The 15,515-nt window shown below is 32.3% G+C and overlaps 1 protein-coding gene across 1 annotated transcript; it reads right to left on the reverse strand.

Moving 5' to 3' along the window:
* Positions 1-1,714: 1,714 nt before the first annotated feature.
* On the reverse strand, positions 1,715-2,710 carry LOC123905124. Its single transcript, XM_045954761.1, has one exon. It carries the CDS (start codon positions 2,708-2,710, stop codon positions 1,715-1,717), a length of 996 nt encoding a protein of 331 aa, XP_045810717.1.
* Positions 2,711-15,515: the final 12,805 nt, after the last annotated feature.

A 15,515-nucleotide genomic window follows, 5' to 3' on the forward strand; every position in this document is an offset into this window, starting at 1 on the left:
ATACCGTGTCTTTGTTAAAATTGAATTAGTGAAATTTTGGTAAGATCGAGTTAGTGATTTTTTGTGTGTACAAAGAAACAAAAAAGACTTATAAATGAACAGAAGAAGAGAACATTCAAGAAGCTACTCTTCAACGTCAAATACTAGTAACTCATAAGAGTAGGAGTTTACTCCCCTATCTTTCATGAGTTAGTAATTTTAATTTTATCAATAATTTTTCAATTTTAAGGTGAGTTTAATTAAGTCTCTCACCGGTAAAACATTAAAAAAAACACTAGTATTAGATTAAATTAACAATCTACATTTATTAGAACTAAAAATGTGAACATCTACTTGTCATCATACACAATCTTGCCTCATCTAGTCATCTCCTATTTTCCTCCCAATTCCAAAAGGTTTCAGAACTTCCCATTGATGGTGATTCCGTTGAAGGATATGAAAAATCAAAAGAAGCAATTGTTTTGAAACAAATCGAAGCTTTATGATTTTGATATTTTTGGGAAACCAAAGGATTATCATGGAAGGATTCTTTATTAAAAGTGAAAGATATTACCAAAGTTTATATAGGAACATTCATTGTGTAGTTGAAATAACCAACATTGCTTTCTCAATTGAAATCTCTCATTCACTCATTTCATCTCACTATTCAACACACATATGAGGAAGAGGTATGTGCAAGATTGTGCGTGGAAATGTTTAGATACTCTCATTTTTATTTTCTTTAAATCTAGATCATTGCATAAATTTAAGTCTTTATAATTAATGTTTTACCGGTGAGAGACTTAGCCCTCACCTTCGAAGTCACCCCATTGAATATAGTAGTTGAACTAAAAGTTTTCTCTTTGAACTTTCATGAACATCTAAACTTATTTTTTCAACATAAATTATCTTCATTATAGATAATTGAGTAACCGACGAACGCATCTCTCTAAATTTAAATTCAAATCTTAATTCATCACGTTGAAGAGTCTAATCATTTTCACTAAATGCAACTTCTTATTTTTTGTTACTCTTTTTTTTTTGGTACATACTAAATGCAACTTCTATATAGCATATACGAACATTATTAATTCTTTAGTTATCTGTTTAACTTAGTAGCTTGTAAAAAAAAAATCAATTGCAAAAAGTGTAGAAGTAGGAATTCAAATTTGCATCAACAATTGACACATTCACACAATTAGATATTTCGATCTATCAATTACAGATATCTCTACATTCACGCAATTAGATATTTCGATCTAAAAATGACCGATATCTCTAAATGCATGAATTTGCTAATGAGAATAATTCAAGTCCTTGCAAGTTCAACATCTACTTATTTTGTGTAAAAAAAACACATCTGCTTATTTGAATTCGATACATACAGTCAATAAATCTATATGCAACTTTCATAGTAAACCTAAATCATAGCATTTGATACTATCAAACAAAGAATAATAAAATGAACAAATAAAAACACAAGTAAAATTAACTAAATGAATTAAATAATTACAATCCAAAAATTAATAATACCTTTCACCAAAAAAATAAATAAAAAAAACCCAGTTAAGATTCAGATTACAGAATTAGAGAGAGAATGAAGAAAATCATCAAATTTTTGTATCTTTTGTTTTGTGAATAAATAAATCAATTTACATACCGCAGGTGCACTTACAGAACGTGCAAAAGATAACATGCCAAAAATATCCTTGCTCAACAAGACGAAATTACCACCCTACCCTCGCAACAAACCATCCTCTAAATCCACGTCACCATCTCTCTCCTCCATCTTCGTTTCCTCCGGCCTCGGCGGCGGTGGCGGCAATGATTCTTGACGACGTGAGCCGCTCCAACTGCAACCACAGTGACTACCAGCCTCCAATGCATCCGAAATAGGCTTAATTACCAAAATACCCTCACCGGTAACCGCACAACAGAAAGCACCGAGAAACACAACAAGCGAAACGACGCCGTAAATCTCATCTTCCGGTGTCCAAAGAACCGTAAAAGCCAACGACACAACCTGAAGAGGTAAAGCCACAAGCACAACGGTACCTAAAGCGTAGATCCGAATCCGAAGATTTTTATTAATCACCAATGATAAAACCCTCCAACACGAGAACAAAAACCAAGTACAATACGCAGCACCAAACGCCGCGAAAACGACGCTGTTTAAGAACGGAAAAGCACAAAGAACCGTTTCGTCTTCTAGAACCACCGAATGTTGCCGTAAAAGTATCGGAATCTGATTTTCCAACGGATTAAAGTAAACAAGTAAACCGTGAAGAATAAAAAGCGGTACACACGTGACAAGCACGAATGTAATCGCCCAAGAATCCTTCGGTGTTTTCTTTGTAATCGAAGCGTTTAGAAGGAAAAGTAGAGTTACAAGAAAAGCTGGTTCAAAAAATCCAAGAGAAAGAACAACGCTGATTTTGCAGAGATGAGTTTGTTCAGAAGTACCAAGAGCGGGTAAAAATGGATACAAATATCTTCGCCGGAAAAACGGTAACCGGAGAAGTTCAACGATAGACCAAAAGAATATGAAAAGCACAAGAAGAAATCTAACGGTCCAGAGAGAATTGAAGTTTTGTAGAAATGTTAAGGATTTGGATTTGAAACGAAGGTGGAAAATAAAACAAAGAGATAAAACGGAGAGAACTGTTAAAGCGGAGATGAATATTACGGTGGTAAGGTCGAATGTTGAATTAAGGACTGGTGATGCATTCATGAATAACATCGATCGAATGTGATGATGTTCGATCTTGATCGGTTTATAATGTTTTTGGTTTATAATGTATGTATCTACATACATATATGTAAATAATTTTGATATTGAATGATGTTAATGTTAATATTACTACCCTTTCCGGTGGTGGTGGTGGAGGAACTGGTGGTGGAGAGAGAGTAAGGTTAAGCATGGAAGATGATCAAAAAATTTGTTGTTAGGTAAAAAAGGCGGCATATAAGGGTTTGTGTTGGGTTTATAATTTTGGGCCGGCCGGATGGGACAGCGGGGATAAGAGATTTTGAAATATGTTTTGTTTCTGTCTCTTTTCCCCGACTACTCCCAACCGGTTGGGAGAGAACAGTTAGAGAAAGATTGTGGGTTTTCAATTTGAAAAGAGAATGATAAAACCTGGCGGAGAGAATTGTGATTTGAGTATAGCAGGGAGAGAGTTTTTTTTTTTTTTTTTGATTTTGTTCCTCTTTGATCGGAGGAAGAAAGCTGGCTTTGTGGTGTAATATGAAGGATCCTAAATTTTCGGTGTCTTGCGGTTAACGACAACGTAATCTTGCTATTTACTTTTTTGGCTGGTACTAATCTTATAATCGTATAATTATATAGATTCATTAATAATCTATGTTTTCCTCTTTGATTTTTTTGTATTTATTTATTTACAGCCTAATATTGGCTAGACTCGATCGTCTAAATATTTGTTTGCTTTATTTGGTTTGTGTTTATTAGTCTATTAATTAACAGTAGTTGTCAATTTGTTATATCCTGGTTGTTAACCATTGTTAAAAACCATTGTTATTACAATCACATTATGATTTGGCAATTCCCGTGTTAAATTTAAGGAAGCTTGGTATGATTTGGCAGTTTGATTAGTGGTGAGTTCGACATATGACTTGTTGTCTCAAATTGATTTAGGAAATGGATTTTGGTTTTATTTTTTTTATCATTATATTGGTATGAAGTTTGCACCACTATTAATAATAACTCATTTTTATTGGGAGACTTGTGGGACAAGTGGTTCTTTTCTCTTAACGGATTAGAAATTGAACATCTGACCACATGTTTAAGGGGACCATGACTCTCGTACCAAAATGAATTTTGGTTTTATTAAAAGAAAAAAAGAAACAAGGAAACAGATTTTGGAATTTTTGGTACACTATTATTTGACGAAAAGGATATTGAAATAGTGAAATGAGTCAAATGACAACTTCAATGCTTTTGTTTGCACTTTGCACCTATTTGAGAACTTAGATGCTAATATCTACATGGATTTTTTATTTATTTTTTGTTACAAGAGAGAAAAAAAAGGACAAAAAAATAAAATAAAATAAGAGATTATTCCCTAACAAAAGTCACTTCTCACATGAGGAGCATTAAAATTAGCTCTCATCTTTTCCAAGATATCTGCATACGCATTACCCTCTTGAAGAGTGTGTTCAATCACAATGCTCCAATCTCTATTCAAGAGATGATGAATGTTGTGAATTTCATGATCATTTGCAAACTTGTGGTGGGGGGAGACACCCTCTCGAATCAAATTAACAGTTTGAAGTTTGTCAGAGTAACAAATAACACTCATGTAACCATTTTCCCAACAAATTTCCAAGTCATGAAGTATGTTCATGATTTCACCATATAAGATATTAGATTGATTTGCAACTCCATAAAAACATTGAAGGAAAACACTGTCGTTGTTACGTATTAGGCCACCAAATCCAGCTGTTTGAACCGATCCTAGCAGACTTTTGTCGACATTCAAACAAACCGTACCAGCAACTGGACGGGGCTAGGCTACTCGTCGTGGGGAAGTAACACGGGGATGAAGTAGCAAAGTTTTTCACAAGAAAGGGGGGATTGAATTGTAAACCTATTAAAATTTACCTTTTAAAAATATAACTCAACAAAAAGCGTTAGAATGATCTCAGAACGATCTGGTTAGCAGTAAAACAAATTCAAAGTGAATTGTGTGCTTAGTGTTTGCTGAAAATAAAAGATAAGGGAAGAGAGAATCAACACACAACAATTATACTGGTTCACCCCATAATAGTATGGGTTACGTCCAGTCCCTCACGCTCCGTGAGTATCCACTATAATTTTGAGATACTAGTAATCTCAAATTACAAACCTCCTTGATCAAAACCAAGATCAATAACCTTAAGCCATACAAGCTTAATATCTACCTCAGTCCTACAAACTAAGGTGTCACTCAATCAATAGTTACGTATTGACTTGAGTCAATCTTTTACAATGAATTGTTCGGATCACAAGCTTTCAAATGAAGAGAAAATCAAGTTGAGAAGATAATAGAAGAATACACTCAGTTCACTCAATGATATATTGATCCAAGTATATGATGTTAGAGAGCTGGAGTGAGAGTGGAAGAGTTTAATGACTTGGTCGAAAAAGACAAGTGTAGATTTTGAAGTTGAAACTCTTGAGATATTTGCTTGTTGAAAAACTCAAAGGTTAATTTGATAAGCAAATCAAAACACTCAAAATACTCAGAAGTACTGATGAGAATGGAGAGCTTGAGTATGAGTGTTGAAAGAAGAGATTGATACCTTGTACGAAAAAGACAAGTATAGAATGAATGTTGTAGTGTGAGCTCTCAAATCTTCAAAGCACCCAAGTGTGCTATTTATAGATGTTGTTTGTCCTTTGTTTCGTGGTCTCCAAGTAAGTTTGAGTGGAGCCAAAGACTAGCCGTTAGTCCTTTAAAAATCTGATCAAAATATTATTCAAATAATATTTGATGAGAGAGAAGATGCTTCTTGAGAATGTTCTTAGAATGATGATGTCATGAGGAGCGTGATGTTGAGCATCTTTGAGCTGTATAAACTTGTTCTCCACGAACAAGCACTGTTGAAGCCTTGTGAGATCAATTATAACAGCTGGATACAGCTGGAGAGAATCTTTTGATCAAGAGCAGAAAGTCTGCTCGATTCTGGAACGTTCTTAGATCGTTCTCCCACAATATTTTCTGATTCTTGGCCTAGATCAAATAGAGAGATGTGCATTGCTTGTTTTGATTTCGTGGGCCTCGAGATATTCATGATGATCATATGATGATAGCTGGTCTTCTTATCCTTTTACTATTCATGTGTACTTGTAAAAGTACAAGTAGCTTTCCATTGTAGATCAAGAGCATAGTGAAATATATTTTATGAAGTCCTTTGAGAAGTACCATTTCAAACTTGTTGTCTCCTTTTCATTGATCCATAAATGTCTTCAAATAATCTCTGAATAGATCATGTGAGCTTGAGAAATAAATTGTCAAAGACATGTTCATGTTTATTCCTTAAACATGACCAAATAGAAAGCTTTCTTTTGCTATCATTTAATCCTTGCTTTAAATGACTTATATCCTGTAGAGATTCTCTTCAATGAAGTCTTTTGCAAAAGTGCTTATTTGTCTCTTTTTCAGATGATATCAATTAAGTGCTTATTGTTGATGTATAGCGTTGCACGTGAGAAATAGTGCAGACTGGAGAATGTTCTCTGATCATTCTCATAAACTTGCAGTTTTCAATCAATTTAAGTGTAGTGATATATAATGAATGAGCTTTTGTTCCTGTCTATATTAATCACTCAAGAGAACTTGTTAAATCACAAAAAAGATCAGAATTCACTTAAAATATAATTAAGATGTTTGTTATCTTTAAAACATCAAATTAGGATTTTGCCTCAACAGGGGAGACTCTAACTCATACAAACCAAACGTTGATGAACAACAATACACCAAAGAATGGATTTTAGCAACACAAGCATTCACATCAACTTTATGATTAGTGAAGACGAGTTCATTTTGCGTACACCAAATACCCCACATAACAATAAAAATAATAATAATTCCATGTGATGTACCAAATTTCCTACACCAAGAAAACAAATCACCATCCTATGTAAACGGGAGAATATTAACCAAGTCATAAGCCGATCACATATTTGAGAACATCAACACAAGAAAAGAGACATTGCTCTATAGTTTTAGCTGCTAATGAACATCTGGGACATATGTCAGAACTCAGAAGTACATACCTGACGATGATGTAACACTGCTGTAGTTGGGATAGAACCACAAGCTATTTCACAAATAAAGATATCTTCGAATAGTAGCTAAAGGGAAAACTACAAGGATATCTTCGAATCTTTGTCCTCAATGGGAATGTTAACACGGACCTGGATTGGGTGCAGCCATCACCCTTGACTGCATGCATTCAATGAATTTAAAACTGGTTGATCAAAATCAGACAGTTTAAATTTAAAATCAAAATTTTAATGTTTTAAAAATTCAAAACTGCTTCTAAATCTGAGGCGTCCGATTAATCAGACAACTCTGATGCATGTTACTTCATCCAAACCGACTGCTTTCAATTCATTTCCATGTCAATATGGAGGAGATTGGACAGAAGATATTTTTTTAAAATTGTAAAAATAAAAATAAAAACATATTTTCCTAAAATAAACGGGCCTAATGGTGGGTCGGTCGGCAACCTTGTTTTAATCACCCCATAGGCATACCAAATCCTCCTGCACCACCAAGGCAGGCACCAACAAAGCTACACTGACTACATTATATTTTTGACTCAGCACTAACAAAGTAATTGGATTTTTAATAAACTTTTTACATTTTAGTGGGGAAAAGGCAGAGAAAGTGAAATAGAGTATAGAGTATAGTATATGATTCTGCCAACAAATGCAAACCATAACTATAAATTTTCTTTCCAGGGATCACTTTCTGTACCACACAAGCAATTACAGTATATTCCTTTTGTGCGTGTGTTGCACACCTGCATCCCACTAGTGATGATAAAAAATTCTTCATATTTTTAGTCAACTGTAATTAAAATTCAGTGGTCCGATAATTTAGAAATAAAAAATGAATTGATTGAAATGAAACGGTTTTAATTTTCAAAGAGCAATTAACAAGATTAATATATAGCTGGAATGTAAAAGAGAACAGAACAGAGAAGAAAGGTATCTTTATCCTGCAGACAAGAAATATAAAAGAGGGTCTGAGACCTTCACCAGTACCTTAGGCTTACTATTTTTATTATTTTGCTGAATGGGTCTTAAAATTTGACAATTTTGGTCAAAGATATGATAAGTATGGAGTAATTTATTATTATTACTAGTTAAATTTTCTGTTAATAGGAAGAGTTCAATGTACGAGGAATACTCGAGACCAAATAATAAGAGCAAAAATAAGAGAAATAACAATTAACAATATAATAAAAATAATTAACAATATAATGTTAGACCAGATATTATGATTGGTGTTCGAACCACAACTCTTTCATTTATGTGTGAGTTTATAATATCTTTATTATTTCGTCTAGCTACCAAAACAAAGAAGAATAATGCTAACAACACACTCTTTTAACAAACACACTCCAACACACTATCTTTTATTGGTTGAAATTCACATGGGTCCCATAAAAAAATGTAGACCCATATAATTTTTATGGGACCCATATAAATTTTAACTAATAGAAGAGAGTGTGTTTGTTAAAAAATGTGTTGTTAGCACTCCTCAAACGACGAAGAAATAATAATATACACTAATAGGGAATCTCTTAAGCCAACCAGAACAAGCGGAGATAGCAGAAGTAGCATGCTCAACCGTGAAGACCAACAAAAATCAGACCACCAACAAACCAAACACGAGCAGTCCCGATCGACTACACAAACAACTATCGGCCAGAACACAAAACATATTTCACTACAAAGTAGTAATAAATATTAAGATAATCAGAGGCTTTATCAAAAAACCACTTCTACGATAGAATTTTATTTTATCCACCAATTGTTTAACAATCACTGTCTTACCAGGGAAAATAGATTAATTTTAAGGCTTTCAAAGCTCAATTGCAATATTTGTTCCCTATTTTATCACCTTTTCAAAATTAGCTTTCGCTTTTTAAATCATTTTTTTTTCTCTCAAAATATCACTTTTGTTGTAATTTTGGCCCCAACCTAGCTTTTGGCCCTAAGATTTGTGGTTTATTGCCCCGATTTTGATTATGAAAAGAAAATATAATATTTTGGGGCAAAATTCACCCATTTTTAGGTAAAAGATCGTTTTTTAATCTTTTCCTATTTTCCATAATCAATAATCAATCAATTTTTTTTTTACATCTTTCCATAAAATTTAATTTTTTTAAAAAAAATACAAAAAGCTATACTTCAAATTATCATATCTTACTTCTTTTAATAAGTGTAAAATTTCTTTTTTTCTCTGAAACAACAAGAAAAAGAATTTTTGAAGTAAGAATTTTTGAGAGAGAAGAAAGTTGCAGTTTTGAACGTGAAAATTAATTGTGATAACTGAAGAGTATTTATAGAGTAAGAAAACAACTGATGTGGAGCAAGAAGTGGGAGAAAACCAGGGCCAGCACATCAAAAACGTGGCCAAGATTTTAGGAACTCAGTTATGACTGAATTCAAATCAACAACGGTTATAATTCCGTTTGACTTGACATTGAGCACAAAAAACATGTGCGTTTTTGAAACGGTCAGCACACTTAGTGAAAATTAATTATTAATTAATTTTTTCACTTCTGGGTATTAAAAAATAAGATATCACCAAGCCCAGGCCCAGGCCCGGCCCGAACCGAGCCGGCCGGACGGCGGCGGCGCGCGCGATATTCAACATAGTGTGCGGTCTCCCTTTCTTACAAAAGTGGGTACCCCAAGGACACACCCTTGGTTGTCACTTTGTGGTATATAAACATTACTAAAGTGAGTGATCCATCCAATGTGGGACTCAAAGTGAACTTTTTCAAATTCACAACTCTAGCTCTTTCACTTGTGTTTATTTCTATGTCAAGTTCATCATACAAGTTGCTAACTTGTTCCAACAAGATCGTTTTTTAATCTTTCCTATTTTCCATAATCAATAATCAACCAATTTTTTTTTTTACATCTTTCCATAAAATTTTTTTTTTTAAAAAAAATACAAAAAGCTATACTTCAAATTATCATATCTTACTTCTTTTAATAAGTGTAAAATTTCTTTTTTTCTCTGAAACAACAAGAAAAAGAATTTTTGAAGTAAGAATTTTTGAGAGAGAAGAAAGTTGCAGTTTTGAACGTGAAAATTAATTGTGATAACTAAAGAGTATTTATAGAGTAAGAAAGCAACTGATGTGGAGCAAGAAGTGGGAGAAAACCAGGGCCAGCACATCAAAAACGTGGCCAAGATTTTAGGAACTCAGTTATGACTGAATTCAAATCAACAACGGTTATAATTCCGTTTGACTTGACAGCACACTTAGTGAAAATTAATTATTAATTAATTTTTTCACTTCTGGGTATTAAAAAATAAGATATCACCAAGCCCAGGCCCAGGCCCGGCCCGAACCGAGCCGGCCGGACGGTGGCGGCGCGCGCGATATTCAACATAGTGTGCGGTCTCCCTTTCTTACAAAAGTGGGTACCCTAAGGACACACCCTTGGTTGTCACTTTGTAGTATATAAACATTACTAAAGTGAGTGATCCATCCAATGTGGGACTCAAAGTGAACTTTTTCAAATTCACAACTCTAGCTCTTTCACTTGTGTTTATTTCTATGTCAAGTTCATCATACAAGTTGCTAACTTGTTCCAACAAGATCGTTTTTTAATCTTTCCTATTTTCCATAATCAATAATCAACCAATTTTTTTTTTTACATCTTTCCATAAAATTTATTTTTTTTAAAAAAAATACAAAAAGCTATACTTCAAATTATCATATCTTACTTCTTTTAATAAGTGTAAAATTTCTTTTTTACTCTTATAATATGAGACGGAAGAGATATAAATTAAGCTCCTCTATCAACCAAAAAGTAAAGGGAGTTGGAAGATCACCCTGTTTGTATATATAAAAATATAATGTAGAATAATAGAAAATAAACATATTTGGAGTTTGTTAATATGCATTCACTCACTGTTTATTGTTTAGTGGGCACAAATTAGCAAGATAAAGTATTGTTCGGATTTGGATTGTCTACATTCAAAAAATTTACATTTATTTATATTTAGTGTGAAAATGTATGTTAAGAGAGAAAATAAAAAGAGATAATATGCTATGTAGTAATGATAAAATAACTTTAAACATAAATTAAATAGAGATGAGTGTAAGATTTTTTAACGTAGAGAATCCGTATTTTTAAAAAATAGTTGACAAACACAATAAATACGCACCCAAACCAAAACATCACAAACAATACAAAGTATTCTACAAGATATGGAATCAAAGTTGAGGTTGGCTAATTCTACAATTGTTAATACTACACTAATACATCAATGCCATGACCTATTTTAAACCCAACGATACAAAAATAAGATGAAAATAAAGTTCCACAATTGGGTGCACCATTGCATTTCAATGTCCATATAAACCTATATAGATCTTCATACATCAGTACTTTCAAGCCTTCATTCCACATTACAAGTCTTTGACTATGGTAATGTGATGGAATCTTGCCTGCCACAACCTGCAAAAATTCACAGTTTCCTCCTACCACAATGCATGCCAATATGGTAATAAAATATAGGACTTCTGACTTCCACCCACCCATTAACAAATTTGCAATTATAGTTCTCTAATCTACAAACAAGTACTAAAATGCAAATTAGTAAACTCATATGTATATTAATAGATGGCATGTGCTGACCATTAACATTATTTTAATTTTTGCTTATAAAAAAAAACATTATTTTAATTTTTAACACATTTTAATCAACAAAAAATAAAAACATTATTTTAACACATGTTTTCCTTTCATTGTGGAAGACTAGTTTCTACCGCAAGACTATGTCACATTGGTTTTATATTTTTTTTATAAGGCGAAGAAAGGGATAAAACAGGTTTCATCCCTATCATGTGTCTATATCTCGTTATTATATTAATAAAAAAGAAAAAAATATACAAAACTGAGAGCAATATATAAACCTAACCCAGTGAGTCCACGCACAAAAGCAAAGGGCATTGGTTTTATAAATTACATAGGTTCTTAATATTAATAAAACTTGATTAAGAATTCTAACTAGAGATCAAATTAATTCTTTTTTCCAATACTTTTGTGGCTAAACTCACTCTCTATGAGTTTGTGGAAAAGGGTAATACAGGTTTAAACTCTAGTCCTTCCGATAATATTTTTAGTAGCTATCAATTGAGTTGTTTTTACGGGACAATTTTTTTCTTCTGCCATAAAAAATTGACATTATATTCAAATTTATTTTAATCAATGTGGGTAAAAAATAATGAGATTGAAGTTAATAAAGATGTATACAAATACAGTTTTTATGTCCGAATAACATTTCTCTTGTTGTACTAAGTATCTCAATAGCATTCTTCACATGAAAGCTATTTGGATTTGAAATATGGACAATGCATGAAAACTTATGTATCCTAAAATATATCAAATAGCACAAGGCACATGACCTAGTTATTAAGTGTACTGTAGTTAAGTAAAATTGAATAAAAACATAATTGAAACTTAATTAGAATTACTTTGTGATGAAGCAAAGGGAGAAGATATATATAATTAAATCATATAATTGATAAAGGAGTTAAAAGGGAGATTGAAAAGAAAGATTTATCAAAAGAAAGCAGAAAGATATGTCTTCTTTTATAAAGATAGAAAAGATGATCATATGCAATAAAATAGAATCTATTCTACAGAATTATATGCTGCAAACTACTATCCTATCCTTCTCCAATATCAATCAATATCCTGCTAGCTTCTTCACTCAAAAAAATAATTACTATACTGAAAATGATGAATAGAAAATCCAAAGAGAAGTAATTAAGAATAACTGAATTATTGGTAAAGCTGTCATCAATATGGCAGGAGACATATATGTGCAGGCAGGCAGGCCATCAGAGATTCAGAACTTAAATATTTAACCCACAGCCTTAAACAGATTATAGTAATCTAGAAAGAACAAATTAAAATTTGATATTCATCAAATATATAGTCCCTTCAGTCTGATATATAAGCAAATTTTCACTTTTTAGATTCATCCAATGACTGGTCTAATACAGACCATATATGTAAATAATTGTTATGCATGTTTTGAAGATTTAAGAAATTATGGAAAAATAAAAATAAAATGATAGGTGCATATATATTAATTAATAAGAAGTTAGTTGGCATGAAAACCTAGGTAGGAAAAAGGATAACATATGATCACAAGTTAGGAAACAGATCCAATAAATATAAACATACAGACGACACATCATTTCATGCATAATAATCATGTGAATTTTGGATTCAATGATGGACAAATATCCCAAAAATAGATGTACAACTAGAATTCAAAAAGTAATGATGGTTACCTTTTTCAGCTATCCATAGCTGAATCATGAATGGATCTGTTGATTATGGATCCAAGAGAAGACAAATTAAGGGCATAACATATGTTATGTGAAGTCAAATCTCTTCATCATTAAAGGGATCCACCAAAAATACAAACTCTACATATATATATTAATTTTAATTGAAATTAAATTGAGGAAAATTAATTAAGAATTATTGATAACTGACCTGGAGGTGGGAGAGTGATCGTACCTCTTAGCAAAAGAAGTTTAACTAATTTGGATTAAAAGGAAGCTGTAGTTGAGGGGAATGAAGCCTGGTCCGAGAACACACACACACACGATAACTAACTCGAACTCGATGATCATATATGTATGATATAGTAATTGAACATTTTTTTTTGTGTGTGTGAAAATGTTATATCCATGAATCGTTAGCTTGAAGTGAAATTAATGTATATATAGTGTGAGTGATCATGGATCTCCTTGGACCAGGTAGCATTCCCCACAAAACAAGAGAGCTTCCATATATGACGATTGATCAATTTTTTTTTATAGCAAGCTATGATCTCAAATAATGATCTGATTCTGATCTCTATCTAGGTTTGAATAATTTGTTTGGAGATGGAGTGGTTTTTGAGGTATATATGGAAATATGAATGCAATGATGAAGATAATCATTCATTTGGTTTTAATATAAAAGTAAAAGTAAAAGCTACTTCTTCTCCTCATGATCGACATCAGACTCAGAGAGAGAAAGAGAGAATTAATAAGGAATGGGGTCTGGCGGTCGTGGACATTTCTGGAACACAGCTGTAATTGTTGGGTGAGACTTAAACCTGCCTCTTCTTTTGTTTATACTAATAAATTTAAGGATCTTGCTGACTAGTCCTTCCGTGACAGGATTACGTTTAAAGAAATTTTTTATTTAAAAAGTTAAACATCATAATTTGTGAAATTCTATGGTGCAGTTTTTTTTTTGACCGTTTTGGTGCGTTCCTTTTTTTTTTTTTAACAATAGAATTCAATTTAATTCTCACATCAGCACAGTTCCATGGTAAATTTGATAGAATTATGGATCTTTCTGACCGGTGTTTTCGGGCAGTATTACATTTAAAGAGATTTTTTATTTAAAAAGTTAAACATTATAACTTTTCATAAATTTTATATATTTTCATAAAATTCTATAAAAATTAAAGTGTGTCCCAAAAACACTTTTGAATTGTTAGTATTTTCTTAAATTTAATTCTTTCCTTGGAATCACTATTAATTAAGGATGTTAATTAATATCTGTTAATTGAGTTTGTGGATTTTTTTTTTTTTTTCCTCTCATGGTGTTGGAGATGGAAGGAAACATTTTCCTAGAGACACTTTGGGACAAGAATGGGAGAAGCAAATACCCTCGGCTCCGCGGATTTCCCGGCCCCGACCGTACGTATTACTTAATTATCATCCTTTTGTTGCATATTAGCCTTAATATTTAGCGTTATCATCATGGACAATTCTATAATTGCTTTGATTCGAGTTTTTTTCTATAATTATGTTATGAATGTTGAGGTTTTGTCCAGAAATATTTTTTTATGTTAACATTGTTCAACCAAGGATATTTTTTTTACGAGAGAGAAATCAAAAGAGAAAACTAGTTTATAACAAAAGCAACTCCCAAAGCATTAGCAAGAAGAAGGTTAGACAACTCTTTGTTTTGTTATTGAAGCAAGATGCTTTTTTGAAAAAAGAATGAAAGAATGAAAGGGGGCAAGCATAGGCATCTATATGCCAATCATGGTTGATATGAGCCAAGGGAGTTAGTCATAAGCATATGAATATTAAGTTAAAGTATGCAAAATATGCTAGTTAAGATAAAGTTTAGAAAAATAATATGGGACATATATATGATTTTGATCGAGGTAGAGGCAAGTAGATGAACCAACGCCACAATCAAGGCCACTCTAGAGATAGGATTTTTAACCTCCTCACTCCATATATACTTATACTTCAAGCATCCAATATTTAAGTGCTAGGTAGAAATTGATAATTTTTGCGAGATTTAAGTGTTGGTTTTATCTTTTGTCGAAAAAAAAAGTGCTTGTTTTAACTACAGAATAGCAAATGATTCCATCTTCTTTCTTAAATTAACTTCACCATGACGCTTTTGAATCCAACAAACAATCAATTTTATTGCTGGAAATATGATATTATTTAAAACATCAAGTTTAAAACTTGAAATATAAATTGAATCATAGAAATTTATTTTAAAATAAATGGAAATGTGATTTAATAGTATTATTTATAGAGTGAAGTTGCTCATATGAGTTGCTTCTATCTTCTAAATTCCTAAAATCAACAATAAAATGTGCAAGAGGACGCACATAGCATAACCATGATAGAAGGAATTATGGGAACATCACACATCATATCCATTCAACATTACTATGAAAATAAAATATGACACTACTATCAAAAGCCATCTTGCAAAAGTTTAACCAAGTACA

Source organism: Trifolium pratense, linkage group LG2 (assembly GCF_020283565.1).
Source record: "Trifolium pratense cultivar HEN17-A07 linkage group LG2, ARS_RC_1.1, whole genome shotgun sequence".
Taxonomy (NCBI): Eukaryota; Viridiplantae; Streptophyta; class Magnoliopsida; order Fabales; family Fabaceae; genus Trifolium; species Trifolium pratense.

What these genes read in the sequence shown, in the direction of transcription:
- LOC123905124 (XM_045954761.1), bottom strand. Translation starts at nt 2,710, where the DNA reads ATGAATGCATCACCAGTCCTTAATTCAACATTCGACCTTACCACCGTA.